At 41.9% G+C, this 22,036-nt stretch overlaps 1 protein-coding gene across 2 annotated transcripts in view; it reads left to right on the top strand.

Annotated features, from left to right (window-relative positions):
* The window catches only part of vldlr (very low density lipoprotein receptor), a 38,421-nt gene extending 18,690 nt beyond the window's left edge, over window positions 1-19,731 (top strand). Inside the window, exons 6-20 of one of the 2 annotated variants that reach the window (XM_076079874.1) lie at window positions 564-726; window positions 1,470-1,592; window positions 2,793-2,915; window positions 4,549-4,668; window positions 6,621-6,746; window positions 7,649-7,820; window positions 8,018-8,242; window positions 8,333-8,451; window positions 9,288-9,427; window positions 10,946-11,087; window positions 11,648-11,797; window positions 15,677-15,736; window positions 18,054-18,131; window positions 18,350-18,519; window positions 19,696-19,731. In XM_076079874.1, the coding sequence (XP_075935989.1) occupies window positions 564-726; window positions 1,470-1,592; window positions 2,793-2,915; window positions 4,549-4,668; window positions 6,621-6,746; window positions 7,649-7,820; window positions 8,018-8,242; window positions 8,333-8,451; window positions 9,288-9,427; window positions 10,946-11,087; window positions 11,648-11,797; window positions 15,677-15,736; window positions 18,054-18,131; window positions 18,350-18,519; window positions 19,696-19,731 (1,947 nt within the window). The remainder of the gene's footprint in view (window positions 1-563; window positions 727-1,469; window positions 1,593-2,792; window positions 2,916-4,548; window positions 4,669-6,620; window positions 6,747-7,648; window positions 7,821-8,017; window positions 8,243-8,332; window positions 8,452-9,287; window positions 9,428-10,945; window positions 11,088-11,647; window positions 11,798-15,676; window positions 15,737-18,053; window positions 18,132-18,349; window positions 18,520-19,695) is intronic. The other variant, XM_076079873.1, reaches the window with a different exon arrangement.
* The last annotated feature ends 2,305 nt before the right edge of the window (window positions 19,732-22,036 follow it).

Raw genomic sequence — 22,036 nt, 5'->3', positions numbered from 1 at the left:
CACAGTCCTGCGTCAGTGTTAACCGTTCAGACACAAACACACACATTCTCACACACACAACTCTGCTCCCACATGAGTCAGTGACTTTATGAGATGATGAAAGTATGAGAAACTCCTCCTGCTGCTCCTCTTAATCCCATTTGATCTGATGGCAGAGTTGATTCCAATTAAATTGGTAAGATCTGAGTCCTAAAAGCTCTTTGTCATTTCTGCCCTGCACATCCTCCAGATTGCCTGTCAATCAAACATGGATGTCAAATCAAACATGGGTCGACCGCATTGTTTGACTTCTCTGTTAATGACGTTGGCTCTTGCCTTAGGTATCTGATAACTGTGCAAAGCCTGGAAACTCTTGAAGTCTAATATTGTAAAGTGATATTAAGCCAAAGATCAGACCGGTGCACCGAATTGTTCTCTGGTCTTAAAACGTCTTAAGATAAAAGACTAACACACATTGGAGCATGCCGACAAACTCATTAACATGATTATAGTATCTTTAAAATTACAAATAACTTGGTGTTTCAGGCTAAATCTGATCACGTTCTTGCGTCTGTCCCCTGCAGGACCAGTCAGACGAGTCTCCGTCTCGTTGTGGCCGTCACCCGACGCCGCCGGCCAAGTGTTCGTCCAGTGAGATGCAGTGCCGCTCAGGAGAGTGTATTCACAAGAAGTGGAGGTGTGATGGAGACCCCGACTGCAAGGACGGCAGCGACGAAGCCAACTGTCGTATGTACAAACCTGCTGTCACACTAAAAATGAAGCATTTCAGGTCATAACTACTTTAATTTGTGTTACCAAGGCAGCTTGATTGAGTTGAGTTTGTCTGTTGGTATGTGTTGATCTTCCTTTCAGGGATATACTTAGGCTTGCCAGATAAGTGAATGAGTCGGGGATTCATGCGTTTGGATGTGACGTGGGCCTGAAATGAAAGATGCTTTTAATTGACATAGAAAAAGGGGATTCAATTCTGTATCGTTCACAAGCAAGTTTCCAGATTTGTAGACTAAGTTAGCTGAAACTTGTAAAATTGCTTATATTGTCCTCAAGGAAAAGATCAGTATTGGGGGTTGATTTGAAGGGTTTCAATTAAAACTGAAGAAATTCAGCCGTTAATATGAAAAAACAGATATCAAGTAATGTCAAATGGATGGAATGGAAGTGCAGCACATAATGGATCACTCTCAAGCCATCTTCAATTATATTTCTGTCCAGTTATCTCTAAATGATTCCATGCAGGGAAGACGGGACAGCCGTCAATGTCATAGAACCCAAAGTTTCTATGAGTTTGATGTCCGACCAACAGCTTTTCTTACGTCTACCTAGACGTAAGAAAAGCACACATCCTCGCTCCTCACAATGTTTGGCTTTCTTTTATTGATAAATTACAATGGTTGTTTGATGCATGATTTGAATGAACAAATTAATAATGCACTACTTTCATGTGTAACTCTGGTGTTTGTCCTTTGCAGCTGTACGCACTTGTGGAACGGATCAGTTCAAATGTGACGATGGGAACTGTATCCTGGGCAACAGACAGTGCAACGGCTTCAGAGACTGTGCCGATGGATCAGACGAAGTCAACTGCAAAAACAGTACGTGTGCAGCTTTGCAAATGCTATTTCTATTTTAATTATCAGGGCATTGTCAGGTGCTCATTAATCATCATTTTAAAATACTAGTACCAGTACAATACTGGTGGTATGGAGTAGCTTGCCTGTCTAGTTCCACCCAAGACAACAAGGTCACAAATAGACTAGATGGCTCAGAAGAGCCTTACCTCTAAGAATCCAGTTTCCATCAGCATGTTAAGAAATTAGTCAGAAGGATTTTGTGAACTTGTCTCACACAGCCTGCACCCCTCTGCCATGCAGAGCAGAGTTGGTAAAAGGGTCAGCTAACCAAGACAATGCAGAAACCCATACATTTCAGAAACATTGTTTCTTCTCTTTGGAAGAGTTTCTTTTTATACATGCTACCTCAGGCTGTGCTGAGGTTCAGAAGCTCGGTGTGTGTTTAGTGTACTGTAGATGCTGCAAGCATGCAAGAGTAAAAACATGTGGAAGATGTCTAGACCACAGAAAAAACAAACGTCACAATCCACCTCAGCTTGTGCTCAGGTACAAAAGCAGTGTGTCGGTTCACTGTGTTTGATGTCGGGAAGGCTTTTTTTCAACAATCCATTGCTGTGTTTTCTGTGCTCTTCCAGAAAGAAACGTACCAAAAACCCGCCTGGTTATCTTGTTTCCATGAGTTTGTTCGTTCTTACTCCAGGAGCATAAATCTTTGTTTTGAAAATGGACTTTAAAGAGTTAAAAGTTTGTTGCAGATTCTCACTCAGACGCTTGCATGTTTGTTGGCGATGCTCTAAATATAATGGGGTATATCTAACTTACAATATATTTTTTCACACATTCAAGCATCTGCTGTCTCACTTGCTAAAGTTGAAAAGTTTGGCGCTTTAATGAAAATGTGAACCCTAAAGGAATGGACATTTTTGGAAATGCGTTGATTGCACGAAAGAAAATAATTTCTTTTGAGTGAGATGAGAAGATCAATACTGCACTGCAGTGGATCTGTTGGTCGATTAGCATAAAGACCGGATGCAAACTGCTCTCTTGGCCCGACACAAAGCTGGCAGAGCAGCTGTAAAATAAGTTCTATCCTGATTTCCAGTGACGCATTAGAAGCCCTTTACTTGAGATTAAGAGGAAGGGTTTGTGTTTAAGGATTGAAATGTTGCATGTGAGCAGTCACTCCCCTTGACGTGTAAAGCTCGTTGCATCTCTCCACAGTGACCCAGTGCAACGGACCAGAGAAGTTCAAGTGTCGCAGCGGGGAGTGTATCGAAATGAGCAAAGTGTGCAACAAGGCCCGAGACTGTCCTGACTGGAGCGACGAACCCATCAAGGAATGCAGTGAGTCGAAAAAGCAAATCTGGCACAAACATCCATATGAACTGATCAGACTTCAGTGGTCAAAAGGTCTTAGCAATAACTCCAGTATTTATATGCTAATGACATTTTTGGATGGACATTGATGTAACCTGCAACTTAAATGGTTGGCAGAAGCATACAAACGAGGCGGCAAATGTATTTTTCAGCAGTTTTGTCAATGGTCTAGATGTTTGTAGGATATTCAGCTTTTTTTACCAACAACATTGCAGCCTCAGAATCACACAACTCAAAGATGTTTGAGATTTGCCTTCTACATGCGTTTAGGCAGGTCTGACTGTGTGAAGCTTCCTGGGGACTTGTCACAGTGAGGGGTTCAGGTTTTGTTAAGTCGAGCCTAAATGAGCGCCGACTAACTGAAGAGATGTAGAGTGGTGTGCTTCCACAGGAAATCTTTGTTTTAAGACACACCGTTGCAGATGATTATTGGAATATTTTCACAACCCTCCCAACTAACTAGCGGAACAAATATATAGACTGATCGACATGTTTGATTTTTGTACATTTATATTCTATTTGCATCAGAGTCTGTGTAACGTGAACGGTCTTGTAGTTTGAGCTGTGACCAACCCGCAGTGTTTGTCTACTGTAATCTGCAAATGTCACTTGTTTAAAAAAGCTGGCAGCTCTAAATGTCAGCAACATGACACAGTTTGAACTAGAAATATCTGAGGTTGAAATCCCAGAATGCTGATTCTGTACTTTGGTGCTTTACACCAAAGCCAAGAAAGAAGACGGGCCACTGATACGAGACAAATTCCTTTCCAATTAGTTCAGATGTCCTTTTCTGTGGGCAGGAAAGTGTCCATACCTGAATGAGGGCAAATGGGGTAAAACTACATGACATTCCTCTCTATTGCACATTGATTTGTGCTGAAAATATGTGCATTTTTAATATAAAAATGCCTCCTGCAGCTTTAATGCGTCCTGCACTTCAGCGTGCGAGAACGAATAGTACTTCTAAATAATTCTCCTTCATGGATCAAAGAACTCGGCCAAAAGTGACGATGCTTTCCACAGTGAGAATACTGAACGCCGGAGTCTAAATCGTACTGCCACTCAATCAGAGGGGGAAAGATTGGCATTTTATGTAAATTAACAATTTTAATAGATCAAATAACTAAAATTTAAAAAAAAGTGTAATGTTGTACAGTTGGTGATGAGCGGAATTTCCCGTCAAGTATTTGTGCACTGCCTGCCCCTCCCACCCCCCAGTTTCTGTTAAAGGGGACAGAGTAAAAAAAGTACAGACCTTGACCTTACAGACTCAATCAGGCACACAAAATGGCATCACAAAATGTCAACTTATTTTAGTATTTAATGGTCAAAGTATGCATATTGGACCATACTGCAACATCCTTGTACTATCAGTTTGAATCCACCGTCTGTTCGTTGTGTCATCGCTCTCTTCTTGGTTCTTGTCTCAACTGTCGATGCCTGAATAATACCAAAAATCTGTTGTAGCATTTGTGTAACGCGTTAGAGCTGTTAATTGACTGTGACCGGATGACTCTTTCAGATGGGTTGTGTCTCTTGTTTTCATGATAACTGTCTTCTTAAAGCTATAACAAAGCCCCCTTTCCTTAATGTGCGTCAGATCTAAACGAGTGTCTCCTGAACAACGGCGGCTGCTCTCACATCTGCAAGGACATGGTGATTGGCTTTGAGTGTGACTGCACACCTGGACTTCAGCTCATAGACTACAAGACCTGTGGAGGTAGGTGACCTTTACATTGCATTCATGTTTGAAGGGAATCTTTGGTATTGGTAGTGTAATCGCTCGAGGCAACTCCTCGCCCGTCAATGCACGTCCACTAAGGGCTTGTTTTTGACAGGCTTGGATTATTGTGTCTGACATTATGGAAAGCACCCGACAGAGATTTGTTTGCATTAAAAAAAATCATCAAAGCCTTCTCTGGTGTTGATGAAGCAGCATTTGTTCAGAGCTGATGGAGGGCCCACTTGGATCCAATTGGGCCCTAGTCACATCTGTTTACACTTGGTTTTAAAATGCATCTTGGGTGATCGGATCACAAGTGGACAGCTCTGAATAAAAGTGTGAACGACCACCAAGACGCATTATTCGTTCACTCAAACCACTTGTCGAGGTGGTCTGGGACGCAGTTGACCATATATCTTTTATAATCGTAACATTAATGTGTTGTGACGTGTCCCCGACAAGGACGTAACAGGGTTGTGTTCCTCCCTTTTTCTCATCCCAAGTTGGTTCTCAAATTGTGCAAGTTGGCTTTGTCGACGACATGCGACACACTGGTACTTTACCTCTATATCTAATTTTCAGACATGTTGGGCGATTTGGTTTATATTGCTGTGGTGGCTGCATAGAATTGTTTCCGACTCATGTGATCCCTACATTTCCAATAGCTGCAGAGCGTTGTGAAGTCCAACAGACAGTGTATGGGGGGAAAAGGTGGATGTAATGATTTCCAAAATGTACTTTTTTTTTAATCTAATAATATATTGTGCTTCAATCCATATTTTTTGGCATTTTAGCCTTTAAAAAAACATTTTCACTCTGGTCCAAAAACTGATTGCTCTCCTGCTTGCTGCATGCATCAACACGTCATCTTCATTAAAGTTGAATTAATAAAGGACTAACTCACTTAGTCTGATGAATCACTTTAGCCAAACTGAGGCTTTATTTTGTTAATAAAAAAATAAATGTTGAAGCTGAAGATGTCCTAAAGTGTGATGACAGACTTTCAAAGCTTATTTGAAAAAACTAAATAGAAACTTAAAATGTAAGTTAAAAAAAAAATGCACAGTTGGTACAGCCCTAGTCGGATATGTGTAAAACATTTTCAACATTACCACATTTTTAAGACTCTGACTGAAAAGAATACCACAGCTCATTGTTGCTCACTGACGTGCTTTTGTTTCAGGGCAGCCATAAACCTCAATTGTATGAAAAGTAGATCAGACAGAACTGTTGACTGTAAACATCACAAGCACTCACAGATTAATCAGAAATCGCAATGCCCTGGTCAGGTTACTGTCCTGGATGTTTTGAAAAGAAACGACTGGAAAGACTGAGGCTGACGCTGCAATATATTCTGTCTTGCCTAGAAATCACAAATCTGACAGGCTGGGTCACACGTACTGTAGACTGGTGTTGTGCTCTTCTGGCCTCGGTGTGTAATGTGATTTTTCTGTGTTATTTTTCAAAAGTAGAAATCCTGTGTTATGGAGGCACTTATCTGACACAGTTTTGTTATTGAGCCAATCTTGGCCTCAAGCACTGCTTTGGATATTGTGGAATGTGTATAATCCCATCAGGAATGAGTCCCACTGGTTGCACAGGCGCTTAATCTACTCCCAGGTATAAACTAACTACTTAAACTCTCCAAATGTGTGTATATTTACTTTTAATTCTGAGAGCAGCTTGCTGCTAAAGAGCATTTTGGGAAAACATTTATAGTTGGGTAGGATTGTCACTTTGTCTACCCCAAGCTCACAATCTCATGCAATGGGAATCATGGGGATGTTTTCAATAGTGTTTGGGTTGCAGCAGGGCCGTATGCAAACGTCTGATTTCCCAAATTGAAGCATTCAGCAGACTTGATTATTAAACACATCAGATACCAGCTGTATTCCCTCTTTTCTCTTCTTCATCCCTCCATCTTCTCGTCTCTCTCTATCTGTTTGCAGACATCAATGAGTGTCTGAACCCCGGAATCTGCAGTCAGATCTGCATCAACCTGAAGGGCGGGTACAAGTGTGAATGCCATAACGGCTACCAGATGGATCCGACCACCGGAGTCTGCAAGGCCGTCGGTGAGTCAATGGCTCAGAATACACTGGTACTGCCTGAAACGGTGTTTCCTGGTTGTTAAAATAAGGAGACCTGCATAAGCAAAATGATTAGCGTCTTATTAAAACATAATTGAATAATGGAGAAAATTGCAAATCATACATTTGTTTGGTAGAAATATTCTTATTTTAGATGTATAGTTCTGCCCACCTGCTTGAAAACACCGGCTTCACACACGAAGAAGTCGGTATTTAAGCTGAGGATTAATAGTTTAAATCTTAAAAGCAGCTTTGAAAACATGGGTAAGTACATGATAAAAGTAGAAACTATCCTCAAGTGATTGTCTTTAATTGATTTAAGAAAATAAAAAAATAACTCCTGTCCTCAAAGAAGGCTCTGGAGTTATCCTACTGCTGTAGATGTCATCCTCTCGTGTGATCACATGCTGTTTGGTCATTTCTGCAGTGACAGGACGATTGTGTTGCCTGTTGACAAAGACCATCACTGTCTTTCAGTCTGGTGGTTCTTTGTTTTTCCAAATGACTTGTCCTCTAATCCTATGAACTCTTATTTATAATACATTTACTCTTCTATCAATAATCTTCATGATCTCTATCAGAAATGTCACTAATTTGTCATTTATTTTTAATCAAATGATATCCTGGTTATACGTGACCAACAAATCAATAATTGTGTTGCTCTGATCAGATTCTGGATAACATGGATGGCTAGAAAAGAGAGAGCTCACACACTTTAACATAACTTAAAACCTTTGATTCCACTGAAGACCTTTCAATCAGAGATTCATCATGTCTAAAAGTTGTGAATGTCTCCAGCGTCAGCCAGTGAAACGGAGCAACCTGAGTTACATTGTGAAGACTGGTTGACGTTCTCGCTGATTTAACCTCGTCCTCCCTGTCCTCAGGTAAGGAGCCCTGCTTGATCTTCACCAACCGCCGTGACATCCGCCGTCTGGGTCTGGAGAGGAAGGAGTACACTCAGATTGTGGAGCAGCAGAGGAACACGGTGGCTCTGGATGCAGACTTCAATCAGCAGATGCTCTTCTGGGCCGACCTGGGCCAGAGGGCCATGTATAGGTAGATTACAGACACACGTGTGGTGTGGCTCTGCAAATAGCAGTTTAGTTAGTTGGTCCATATCGCAACATATTTTAGACTGCTTACTATTAAATGTGGTACACACATGCATGCCCCCCTCAGGATGAATCTTAAACACTTTGGTGATCCCGTGACTTAGTGCCACGTGATGCTTAAACTGAACGTTTTCCTCACAGCACTGTGCTGGACAAACGAGGGGACGTCGGCACCCACAACAAAGTGATCGACAACGTCCAGACTCCCGTGGGAATCGCCGTGGACTGGATCTATAAAAACTTGTACTGGTCTGATCTCGGCACCAAAACCATTTCTGTAGCCAACTTCAACGGCACCAAGCAGAAAGTTCTGTTCAACAGTGGCCTCAAAGAACCAGCATCGATCGCTGTGGATCCGCTGTCTGGGTGGGTGACAAAGTTTGTGTTTTGCCGTCAGGTGAAAACCGTTTAACTGTCATCTGTACATTTACAGCTCTGTTTGTGTTGGTACTGTAGGTTTCTGTACTGGTCTGACTGGGGCGAGCCAGCCAAGATTGAAAAGTCTGGTATGAACGGAGTGGGCAGACAGGTTCTGGTGGCGACGGACATCCAGTGGCCTAATGGCATCACCCTGGGTAGGAACGTGCACACACACGCACAGAGGAACCAATGACTCATCCAGAAGTATGGTTCTACCATCACAGCACATTTTTTCTTCCATCAGAAGAACAGGAATAGTCAACATAATAGACTGTTAAACAGCAGCTATAGTTCAATTCAGTATCTTGTTTCGTCCTCTTGTAGCCACTTATTCAGCTAGTTTATACACTTGTTCTCAGCAGTTAGACTGCATCCTAAATTTGGACTCCTTGGTGTTTAAATTGTATCTTCCCCTTCAAGTTAGTTCACTACCTTGTTTCAACTGCCGCTTTAGTTTATTGCAGTGCTTATACTTGCGGTGATTAAAATTAAGACCAAAACTGTTAGACTTCAACTTCAGTATTTACATTTTATCCATACCGTCCAACGTCACAATGCTCTCTTTTTCTTCCTCTCCGTGTGTTATCACTGTAGAAAAGCCATCGATTTGTCCTCGCTAATGAAATGTTGTATTGATTTAGATTTTCTCTCTACCTCTGTTCTTTCTTCCTTATCTCTACCTGCCATGCCTCATCTTCTTTCTGTGTTCCTTCATCCCTCTATTCTTCCACTCCCTGCTCTCATTTCTTGTCGACACTCTAATATTCAATGTTCATCTGGGCTTCATCCCTCGTATCACTCCTCTTTCCTTTCCTACCATGTGTAATTATTCTGTCCCTCCTGTACTTTTCTGCCCTGTCGTTTTTTTCCACTCCCCTGTTTCCCATTTACAATCCACCCTTCTGTTATTTCTTCAATCTCCATCTTTCACATCTTGCCTTCTCTGACGCGCTCCTCTCCCGTTTCTTTTTACGCTTAATCTTCCTCCCAGATCTGATCAAAGGCAGGTTGTACTGGGTCGACTCGAAACTCCACATGCTCTGTAGCGTCGACCTGAACGGAGACAACAGGAAGAAAGTACTCCAGTCTCCAGAATACCTGGCTCATCCCTTCGCTCTCACTGTGTTTGAGGTACTGCTGCTGCTCTATTCTCTCTAAGGACCGCCATGCTATGTACAAAGGGCCGTCTTGACAATCCAGAGTCGGGGCTGTGCAAACAATGAAGTGTGTCGTGAGATTTTTGTGCAGAATCACAGCTCAATTTACTGCCTGCCGTACACTAGAGCAGTGAGTCCCAAACATTCTCTCTCCAACTGGCCCATTTCCTTAAATTAAAACTCATAAATTGTTTAATTTCATGGACAAGTTATTTAAACAAATAACATTACAATTATGTGAAAATTCGTTGTTGATCATTAAAATACTTTAGAAATAAAATTTGGTTGGACATGGCATGAACTAGTAACGTTGGCGGTATCTAATCGCAGTGGGATTCGTTGATAAAAGCAGAATGTTGCGTTTTGAAATGGTTACAAGGTCCATAGAACAGTGGAGAGGCAGGTGACGACGCTGGCCCCGACGGTTCAGAGTGACACAAAAACCTGTTAACGCTGTAGCCGAGTGGTGCGGCGCCACTTCTAGAAAACCGAAGGCGCTAACTACATTGCTACATCAATCTGTGATTTACCGGCCCAGAGGAATGGCAAAGGAGAGGTGGTTGTTACATTGTTGGTAGCTACAGTACAAGGTGGTACTTGGGGACATTGGTTTGGTACGTACCTCTGTTCTAGACGACTTTGAAAAGACTAAAGTCTGAAACTGTGCAAAAAATAGGGATGTTGCAGCTTCACTATTTACAAGACAAACTTATTTTATCAAACAAATGTTTGATTTTATCTTAATGTTAAGATGAGAGACTTAAGAGAACTCGGACTGTTTTATGACCACCTTACGCCAAACAGTTGAGATCACAGGCAAACCTTTAATGATTTTATTAAGCTATAAAGCATGTTTAAAAACGTATTGAAATCAGCTGCACTTGGTGGATCACGCCTCATATCTGAAAACTATAATGGCCGAATGTTAAGGACAGCCCCACTAACTATGATGTCTGCCGGTTAAAACCTGGCTATACATAAATCGGTACTGTGTCTTTCACATCTTTCTGAGTCATGGACGCGTTTCTCCATTGCTGTCTCTCTCATACACCCACTCGTACAACTGCTACCTCGCTCAGACAGCTGCCACATTTATTCACATGCAGGCACATGTGCTTATGGTACGGCTCCAATCTGAACACTGTAGTGCACAATCTTAACAAAACGGTATCCAGTGACAGTCTAGTTAAAATAACAGTTTTATTAAAACCATGTTTTGCTTTTTTCTATTTCCACCTAATATAAATGTGATCCAACTTCTAACCAGTCTTTTTTGTTTTGGGGTATAAACATTTTTAAAAAGACTATACCGCTAAATTTTTTCTCAATCTCCTGGAAAACTGACTTGCCCGCCAAATCAGCTTGCTGTCCTTACCACAGCAATTTGTTGCTAACGGCATGTGGCTATAAGTTTCCGGGGCGGAACTCACGCTTGTCAACTCTGGTTTCCAATGAGGAAAATGTGCTTTCTCTTCCTGTCCTCTCTCTCCAGGATCGAGTCTTCTGGACAGATGGTGAGAATAAAGCCATCTACGGCGCAAACAAGTTCACGGGCGCTGACGTGGTGACGCTGGCCAGCAACCTGAATGACCCCCAGGACATCATAGTGTACCACGAGCTGATCCAGCTGTCTGGTAAGAACCTGCTGAGAGAGGATGGACATGAGTGATTATTGAGCTGGAAAATCTTATTAGAGTCCTGCAGAATCGGTGACACCAGAGCAAACTCTAATTCATTTTTTTCTGCTGCTGTGATTTAATGACGAGAAAGTGAATCATAAATTACTGTAATTCCATATGACACAAGTACAGTCAGCACTAACTGTTATCATAATAGTCAGCATCACGCAGCCATTATTGACTACTAGCCACTGATTTATGGAAGGAACCAGTAGGTTTTTGCTTTGTGACGAAGCAGTCTTGTGTGCGTACTTGATATGACATAGTCATCAGCGTTTGGATTTTGAAAGGTCAGATATTTACTCAGACAAATGGAAAGTTTGAACATTTACAGTTCCGTAATAACTGAGCAAAAGACTTTGTGGTGACAAACGTAGCAGAAGAGCTTAGTGAAGACGTTATCATGCATACGTGAGATATCGGCCAACTCCAGCACTGGCTTAATCGTATGCGTTGAATGACAGATTTTCTCATTTATTTCTGTCATAATCCGAGCTATTGACCCTTGTGTGCAGGCACTAACTGGTGCGCAGAGAGAGGTGAGAACGGAGGCTGTAGCTACATGTGTCTGCCTGCACCGCAAATCAACAAACACTCGCCCAGATACACCTGTGTGTGTCCGGAGGGACAGGAGCTGGCTGCTGACGGCCACCGCTGCAGACCTGGTGAGTCACGGCACTGCGCCGGTGAAACACGTTTTATATGCCTATTGATGTCACGTTTACGCCTGAACCAGGATCACAGCGTTGCAACATGCAAGCTACAACTTGCAACATTAGATTAGGAAATGTTTCAAGAAAAGGAAGAATGTTTTAAATAGAAACTTAAAGAAACAGTTGCCAATAATCAATCTGACCGATCTTTTAGTTTGCCTTTTGATGCCTTTAGGACCGTGTGAATGGCATCATGGGAATACGTTGTTGATTATATGTTTGGGAGAGGACAAACCGCGGCTGGTTAAACCATAAAACGCACGATAAACCGGTAGCTGCTCAACGTTCTAATGTGCATTATTTCAATTCCTGTACATTCCTCTCTGCTTCGTCTTCCCTTTGCTGTGCTGCTCCTCTCAAATGTGCCTCTTCTTAAAGAATTGATTTAAAAACAAAAGGCTAAAGGGAGCTGGGCTTCACGGTAGATCTCATCCCCCAAAACACCGAATCATTTGTAAGAAACAGAATTAATTGAGTCTAATTCTTCGGGTTAAACTGGCTTTGATGAAACAAAGGAGACTTATTCTCACTCACTCCGTTTTCCATCCGCTCAAGCATGTTTCTCTGGAGTGTTCCCTCTGCGAGTCTTGTCTTCTCTCTGTATCCATGCCAGCCACAAACCCAGCTGTCTGTCCGCGTTAGCTACTGTTGAGCTGTCAGACGACTGAGTCGATGGTTGTGATCCAGTTATTTTTTTTTTCTTGGGCAAGTCGTTGCCGTCCTCGTTCACATCTCTGCTGCAGCTCTGTCTCATCTCTTCTTTTTGGAAGTGTCTTTGCGTGACACTTCTCTGGACTCATGAGTGGGATGTGAACAAGTCATTCGAAAAACCAATGGAAGTTCTTCTGCTGCTAGAACGTCCTCCACTGTTCCACGAGATTTTGTGACTGGACTTAATACTAAATGTTTATTTGTCACTTTTGACCTGAGCAGTGAAGTTCTTTTCAGTACTTGTTTTCACATTACTTTCAATGTTGCGTTCAATATGATCAAATCAGCGTTTTAAAAAAATGAAACTCAAACTGTAGCCCCGCCCTCCATTAGTCTCTTTTTCCTTGCTGTGAAAGGGTTGCTGGGAAATGTTGTCCTCTCTCTCCCTGGTCTACTCTGCTCCAGTTGTTTTTAGTCTTTAAACGGCTGGCTCCTTACTGCACGCCCAAAGATTAGCCTTTTCATAATGAAGCAGCGTCTGATAGGAACCTGTTGGCTGAATTCAGTGCACATACTCTCCTAATTGGACTCAAACTGCAGAGCGAGACACTGGCGTAGACGAAGGACTGGAACATCTCCCTGGAAACTGCGTCCCTCCTGCCCGCCTGAATGAGAGTCTGCCTAGTTGGCCTGTTGAGTTTTCTTTAAGACTTCTCTTCTTTACTTTATTCCCAGTGAGAACTGAGACTCTGTCAAGAAACTCTGGCAACAGTTTGTGCAGCCTGTCCACCTCTATCTCTTTTTCCTGCTCCAGTTATATCTACCTCAAATGTTTCTCAGATCCATGCTGTATATTGGTGAAATAAGTAGAATTTCCAGGTCTCTTACTTGCATAGCTCAAAAGTAAACTATTTACTTTTGACTTAGAGACAAGTTAATTTGGAAAGCTAGAACAACACAACAGAGATGGGATGCAAATGTATTATGACTCATAATCTGAATTGCCACAATTATAGGAAAATGTACTGGAATTTTCCTTCAAACCCTAGCTGGCATTACTAGTTTGTTTATGGATCAACAACTTATTACATTGGCATTTCAGGGACTATATTCAACATATTTTGTTTACTTCAGCCTACAACCAGAACGAAGGTGTCGGTATGCTTGAAATGACCCTGTTTGTACAGCGAGTCGGTGTTCAGAGCTTTTCTAAACGGCCTCCCTCACAGGTGAAGAGTGTGGGGTTAATTCCACATATAAGACAGTCTCTCCTCGAAGACGTTTCATGGAGTTGTCCTTGAGTGTAGACAGTTAGTGACATGTTGTTGTGTGACAAATGAAAAGAGATCTGGAGAGACAGGTTAATGCCATGCTTGCTTTCTCACCTCTGAGTGAAGTGGGTTGTCTGCTTCAGAAATGTGCAGCAATTATCGGGTGCAGGGGCATTTCAGACGCCGTTCAACAAGCACTTGTGTTGAAGCATACAGACGCCCATAGTTCATTATTGCATGTATTTTACCACAACACCAGACCTAATTTGTATTATTAAAAAAAAGAAAAAGAAGGGGGATGGAGGTATGACACCAGAATATGGTACGGTAGGGATGAACTCTCTGCACCAATAACAATTTGCCAGCTCTGTAGCAGGTTTCACAGCCTGCCTGCTCTACATAGATGTAATGGTCTTGGTGTAGTGAAAGTCCCTGCAGCCTGACTTCGCCTCCACATGGGCTGTTTGGGAATCCTGAGCTGCCTCCAGGCTTTTTACCGCTGCTGTGATAACGGAATGAACCACCCATCCTGTGTTTCTCTTCTCTGCAGGAATAAAGACTCAAGCTGTATAAAATCGAGCTGTGTGCGAGAGAGTGTATGCATTCAGCTCTAGGGTGCATTTGTGAGCATGTTGATTCATGCAAACTCGTTTTTTTTTTTTTTTTTTTTTATCCAAGCGAGAGTGTCTTGAGCGTGGGCACTTCTGCAAGTTTTTGTGAGTGTTTCTACAGCTGTGTCTACACGCCTGTCTGTATCTCTGATACTGTTTGAATGTGAGAATTGTGTGGGAGGAGTTAAAGAGGGATGAATGTCACTGGCTGAATGCTCCTCCACTTTGCTCCCTAGTTGGGCCGGAGCCAAAAATCCTCGCTGCTCTTTGCTAAACCGCCAGCTGACATATTTATCCCATTTTCCAGCCGTTGCAGCTGAAGCGAATAGGAACTGTGGAGCATTGTGCGGTCGCAGCTTTGGCCGGCTCTAATCTAGTTGGTGAAAGAAAGTAAAAAGCAATGCTCTTCACTTCAGGGGTTGAACCTGAAACTACCATTGAGGGATCCACACTAAGATATTATTCATCATTAGTCTAACCTGTCATTTTAGATTAAGGGTTTTACGCTCATTCAATATTTTATCAAAGCTCTATTCTGAATCAAACATGCTAATCAAATACAAGTCCTTTCCAATCCCTTATTAAACTTCCAGCAGTCTCGAAAATATTTTTTTTGTTGATCACCTTACTGATCACTTGTTTGAGCGCTAGTTTCCTGTCGATAAAGGCTTTGCAAACCGTTTTCGTCAGAGTTCGACTGTGCTTACTGTTCGGCAGTAAAAATAACGTGCATTCATTTCCGCCTCCTACACGGCAGACCTAACGGCCCTGTGAATTTACAGTAAACAAAGCAACACTCTGCTGCCTCTGCTAAACAAGGCTGCATTGATTCGCCTGCAAGGATTTTATTGTTTCTGCAGCTGGCTGTCCTGATTGTAGAGCTGCTGATAAAGACGCTGTGATCAATGCGGTTTACTGTGCGATGTGGCTTTAGACCGGTTAGATTCCTTCTGCATGTCGTCCGCTCACTTTCCAACTTTTGTTTGTGTCTGGCTTTATTAACTGCAGGAAAATCCTGAGGATTGCCTCCATGTCAGTCTGTAAAGCTGCTTCTGTTTGTGCATATCGTCCGTGGTGTGAGGAATGTAGCTCTTGTGTCTTATCTTGGTGATTGCTGCTTTCTCGCTGAACAAAAAATGGATCCCGCTTTCATCTATCGAGCGTTTATTTACTAGTTTAGCCTCCTGAGATCTGGTCTATTTTCAAAGGCCTACTTTGCACGTGTAGAGTTTAAAAATAGAGCAACTTCTGTAGCCTGTTTTGTTGTCAAAAGCTTGACTCTTGGCTCTCTGTGACAGAACAGTCTTCCAAAGGTCCCTCAAAGGATGATGGGAAAGCTCTGGTACAGCCACCCCCAGGTAAGACCGTCAGCTGTCGCCTGCTCTGCTGCCAAAGCTAACTGCTAACTCGCTTTAAAGAATGCTGTGCTGTGTTCAAAAATGAATTAAGTTGCTCTTCTCCTTCCTTACTGTGGAATCGGGTGGTGTTTCCCATTTTATTTGTTAAACTGGACATCTGTCCTTTTGAATTGTTTTTGGCTGCAGCCTTAGTTGCAGTGCATTTGCCAGATTTTTCTTTATCTCACTGCAAAAATGTGTCATGTTTTTCTATTTCTCTTTGGATTTTATCACAATTCGTGTGTAATCTATTCAAAGATCAAATTAACACAGGCTTTGTGCCATGATGAGAGTATAGCTCTGAATGTCTCTCAGCTGGTGAATCAAAACGTTTCAGGTCCGTTACATTTGTCCCTGCTGTTGTGAGACCAGAATCTAATCAGGGAGGCGGCTCCCATTGTCCCATTAATGATGGATTTTTTTTATTTTTTTTTATGGTGTTCGGTTAAGTTTAGACACAACCTATGTATGTGTTAGTCTAACGTCCGCTGTATGTAGATTTAGCCAGAGTGCTCAGTCCTGCAAACATTTCAGACTCGCAAGTTTTAAAATGGGATTGGTGAACTTGTGCTAGAATGAAGTGTTTGCTCACTACCTCTCTCCTAATCTTCTGAAAAATGCAGTTGGTGATTGACTTTCACAAGAAACGGGGCCCTAATCAGCAACACACGGTTGACTGAGTTCTTGTTTGTTGTTCTCGTGACTTTAATTCAGTTAGTTTGACCGTTTTTGTGTTCAAGCCATATTGGTGGTAAAAGCGTTCTGCTCTCTTCCCCCTGCTGCACATGCAACACTGTAGAGCTCTTAGGATGCATCTGCACAGTGTTCATGTTTTATGTTCTGATCCATTGTTACTGGTGAGGAAGATATTCTGGATATTAATCCAGTTTAGCATCAAACTCTGTTGGCAAAGGTTTGACTGCAAGAACAGCCCATGAGCAGAGCAGCACCTAGTGGCAGACACTAGGAAGTACAAACAAACTACCAAAACAAAGTTCCACTATGGCTATAGGTGGATTCAAATCTGATTGTGTGTGTGTGCAGTAATACAACAGAACACAAGAATGAATGCCCACACCAGGGGTCAAAAAAAGATCTTGCAGACTTGCATGGTTTTCTTTATTTTTTAAATTATTCCATGGAAACTCAAGTTACAGCCCTGGATTAGGTCTATAACTAAAGAGGTGCTTAAACATGTTAAAACTTTATAATAGATTATCAGCAGACTTCTAGTCTCTTCTGCTTATTGTCAACAAATCCCAAATACCGGTAATTAACTGAACCTACTAACCAGTATTGTGTGTAATAAAGCCTGATGTGTATTCTTCCTCTGTGCCATAGAGCTCTATTTTAATAATGCTTCAATAAGCCTCACTGTTGTATTGGGCGACATGTTCCTTAATATAATACTCACTATGCAGCTTAATTTGACTCAATCCCACGTACACCGACCTGCTGCTCGAAATACTCACTAGAGCACCAAATGTGTGTTAATCCGCCGCTGAAAATCCACCCAACACATGCAATGTGTTTCCGTGTTTGAGTAATGCTTGATAATGTTAAACATGTATAGTTTAATTTATTTCAAGGACTTTGTAATTTCCTGTGAGCTGTTCTGTAAAGATTTGTTTGCAAGAGGAACCAATGGGCTGAAGTCACTGTATGGAGAGACAGACTAACACATTTTTGCTTTGAGTCTCTTCTTTTTTCACGCATTACCATTTTGTAGTTGGCATGTTGGTTACATCACCAAGCTATTTGGCAGCAGAGCAGACCGACTGGCAGGAAGAACATGAGTTAACAAACCCTGTGTTTTGTCTCTTTGTCCTGAAGTCTTTCAGCCGAGCTGTTTGCCAGTCATGTCACTCACTCGTCGCCGACACCAAAACTCTCCGACTGGATCATGTTTTTTTTTTTTTTTTTTTCTTTACACAAGTTTTCCTTGTTTATTACATGTTTACTCAATTTTTTTTTTTTTTATTCTTTTAAGAATAATTATCTTAACTGTTCATGGTGAATCCAAAAAGAGGGCATTTAGATATGTGGACTCATGAAGGCTCACGATCATTGTGGCCCTGTTTCCCCAGTATCTCTTATAGGGACGGCCTTCCCTTGAGGCCTTTTGATCACGCACACACACTAACCATCTGACACAGGATGTGTCGGTCTAACTTCTGACTAAACCTTCTTCCTCTTCAACGTGTCGTTGAACTGAACATTATGTCCTGAAAGTGTGTGTTGGGTTTAAAGTGTTGACCTGTGGTTTGTTTCGTCTCAGAGGCAAACGTGAGCACGTCGATCCAGGTGGACTCCACAGCCAGAGGGTCTGCTGCTGCCTGGGCCATACTGCCCGTCTGTGCGTACACATCCCACACACACTTCCACAAATATGCACGCATACACGCACTCTCAAGACTATTGTAACACATGTACTATGTAAGGGTTGTAGTCAAATAGTCAAGCAATTTACTAGGCTACACACACCTTAATACACATGTGGGAACCACAAGCCTGTCGGCCCCGACACTGAATATTATGGATTATTTGACGTTGTTTGTCTTTGTCCCTTTTCAGTGCTGCTGGCGATGGCGGCGGGGGGTGGCTACCTGATGTGGAGAAACTGGCAGCTGAGGAACCAGAAGAGCATGAACTTTGATAACCCCGTCTACCTGAAGACCACAGAAGAAGACCTCAACATCGACATCACCCGGCACGGCGCCAACGTGGGTCACACCTACCCGGCGGTGAGTAAGCGACCTCTGAGCAAAGTGCATCATGGGTAGAGAAGGGTCCGAAACCTCTCGGAGGCTCGATGTACTGAAACCCAAAACACACTCGTCTCCCATCAGTTACAGCACCTTTAGAGCCCTTTGCCCTAAAATGATGACACGCCCTCCTGAATGATAAAAGGAGCTCTTGTTTTGATAACAAAAACAATGTCTAGGTGCATTAAACCACTCAGGCTAATGAGCATAGCATACAATCCCTAGAAGGATTTCCTTAGGATGTTAAAGGATTCCCCTCTGATCTCTTAAGTATTCGCCCGTAGCTACTTAAGTCGTCCCATATGCGTTGCTAGAAAGTCCTTAGTAACTCTTTTCCTTAGAACTTTTTAAGTAACCCATACATTCTCTTAAAAGTGAAATAATTCTTGGAACATAAGACAATGGCTGAATTTATTGTATTTGAAGACCAGGCGATACAAGACATATTTTTTTTTTTTTTTTTTTTTTTTAGGAAAGGGAAACTCCAAATGGACCGCCTTTATAGTTATTGTCAACATTAACACTGTTCGTGTTTACTTTGTAGCACATGTGTTGTATTATGACAGTAGCTACTGTGACAGCCTTTGTCTAAACACTTAAGCAAGGACACAATTTAAGAGGCTCAATGCAACGCTCCTAAATGCACTTCGTAGTTTAGGGAAGTATTTTGCATAAAGGACAGATTTAAGTTTGACATTTACAGTAGTTTAAGAAACTGGGCAGTTTATATAATGTCATCCCGGCACAGACGACTCGATGTCACTGACCTCTACTCATTGTGATCGTGTGGCCCTCAGTAATCCTGAGTGCATTGAGAGCACATCTCTGTACACAGATTAGAGAGACTAATCTAAACCCAGACAGACGCAGGATGGACTCGCGCCTACTTACTGCAGTCACCTCACAGCTGCAGCAGAGAGTTCTCTTTGTCTGCAAAGGGAACGATCAAGATGCATCATGTTGCTGAACGTTTAGAGGTGTTGGTAGTTGTTTTCTCTTTGGGCAGAGCCATGCTCGCTGCTTCCAGTCTTAGCTGATATCACACAAACGGCCAAGAACCCATTTGAATAAGCCTATTCTTTGTCCCCCCCCTCCCTCTCTCGCTCTCTCTCTCTCTCTCTCTCTCTCTCTCTCTCTCTCTCTCTCTCTCTCCAGATTTCGATAGTGAGCACAGAGGATGATTTATCATGATCATCTTGGGGCTTTTTTTTTTTTTTTTTTTTTTTTTTACGGCAACCTGTAGCGTTGCATGGCGCCACCTCGTTCCCATGTCGACGTTTGTCCGTAGCTGCAGCAGCAGCCCTTACAGTCCGACCACATGCCTTCTGAAGTGCATTACGTCATCATCTGTGGAGAGGATGACTGGAGTAAATGTTATTTATTATGTGAATACTACAATGAATTACGTGTCCATAACTTTGAGGTTTTTGTTTTGTTTTTGCCCCGCCCTCTCAAAGGAGTCCGCCATCTTTTCACTACAGTTGAGAGTAACGCGGTGAATTCCCACACTTTAGTCACCTCTTACTGAGCTCTCTGCATTCAAGACGCGATGCGTTTCTCTGCTGGACTGCATTTCAAACTGGATCTGAACCGGCGGTATCGGACGTGACGCGCGACCGTGTGTAGAGGGGTCATTATGAGGAAACTTAATCCAAACTTTCTGTCTTCCTCTGATCCAACAGGCTCAGATGTGATTTATGTACGTTCAGTAATATCATAGATACAAGTTTTATTTAATTTTTTGTTTTATTCTTTCCAACAGTACCTCATGGAGTGCATTCTTACAAGCTTTTCAACCAGTGTTCATAATGATTATTGTTATAGAAGCTGCGTAAGGCTCGCCATGGTTAAAGCATTTGTAAACTTTGTATATATTTACCCGCCATCCCTCAAAGACATGACCGTCAATCAGGACTCTTCAATGCACTTTGTCAAATGGTCCTTGTGTAAATAAGATTGTATACATTTGACTTGAAATCAATTTTTTGCTATGGTTGGGCGTCGTACCGGGGTTAGAGATGTATTTAACAAGAGAGAAAAGGCTGGGAATAAAACGACACAACTGAATTTGGTAAAAAATAACTATTTTGTATGTTTGTGTGCTGTTGCTGTGAACTTTTTCTAGCTTTGTACAGTGAGGGGGATACTATTAAAACTTCAACGCTCTGTATCTGTGAAGAAACTGATTTTGAAAATCACTTGAATTAAAACTTAATCTACAACGTTGTTCAAAACACAGTATCCTGTCTTTAATATCATGCCTGTGTGGAAACTACGGACAGGTGTGTCCACATACCAGTTTAGTTTTAGTCTGGGGCTTTTTTTAGGTTGGGTCCAATGAAGGGAAATCTGAATTTGACAGAATAGTGATATTTATGACAAAAGGTGTTCAACATGACAATGCCCTATAGGTGAAAGATGTACTCGGATCCTTAACTCAATAAATGGATCTAAAAATCCTACTCAATAAATGGATCTAAAAATCCTACTTAAGTAACAAAGTATTATCAAAATGTTCATATCAGAAGTTTCTTATGCAAAAAAGGGCTGATGAATGATTCGGTCTTTAATACTGATGCACTTGTGTTTCGGTAGCTTTTTCTTTCAGTGGTACAAAACCTAAGGGTCGGGTCTCAACAGTCAAACTCTAAGTCTGACGGGTGCCGAGATGATTAGAGACGAGAAGTAAACTTAAGTTCTTCTCAACCTCTGTGTACATTTTAAAGACTTTGTTAAAGTTTGGATGATTTGAACGGTTATAGAAACTAAACTATCTGAGAAGTTTAACGGGGAGATTTCGCCTTACTGCTAACAACTCTTGGATATCTGAAACATGACGAGACTTAACTTGATAAGAGACTATACGTTGAGTTATAGTCAACGTATAGCTATAGCCTGCTCGAACGTGATTAGTTAATACAACTTGGATTATGAACAGAAGCCGATTCTTGTCCCATGTCCTGCAGATTTTGCATTAACGAATGCAGTTTAGAGATTTACATTTGCATGACTTGTAACACTCAAATACAAATGTAGGCCTACCTTGCGTTTAGAGTGCATAGAAAAATTAAAACTCTCCTGGAAGAGAACCTGAATGCTTTTAGTCATTTAAATTTAGAACATGGGTCAGTGATGCACTTGAGCGTCTTGTGGCCCAAATGAGTATTGCAACAACAACCATTTTACCTGTTTTCACAGATGAAATAAAGTAACAGATTATTCTGGCAAAACCTTTTACCTGTTCAGTCATAAACAGGAGAGAAAACACAACTTTATAATTTTCCTTTCAGGGCTTCCGTACAAAATAAAACCCTAAATCATTTATTATAAACTGAGCTGTAACATATCTCCGTTTCAATGATTTGAAGTGTTGCAACAGCTGCAAAAAGTAACTAGTGAGAAGATGACGAGGAGCCAGCTGCACCAGCTGTTGTGTTCACTAAGTGGAGATTTAATTAAAATGGGTCGCATCACACGAGCTAGTTCTTAACTACGG

Source organism: Anarhichas minor, unplaced genomic scaffold (genome assembly GCF_050575085.1).
Source record: "Anarhichas minor isolate MPS153535 unplaced genomic scaffold, ASM5057508v1 ptg000073l, whole genome shotgun sequence".
In the NCBI taxonomy this organism is placed as follows: domain Eukaryota; kingdom Metazoa; phylum Chordata; class Actinopteri; order Perciformes; family Anarhichadidae; genus Anarhichas; species Anarhichas minor.
This window is presented reverse-complemented; position numbering and strand designations above follow the sequence as displayed.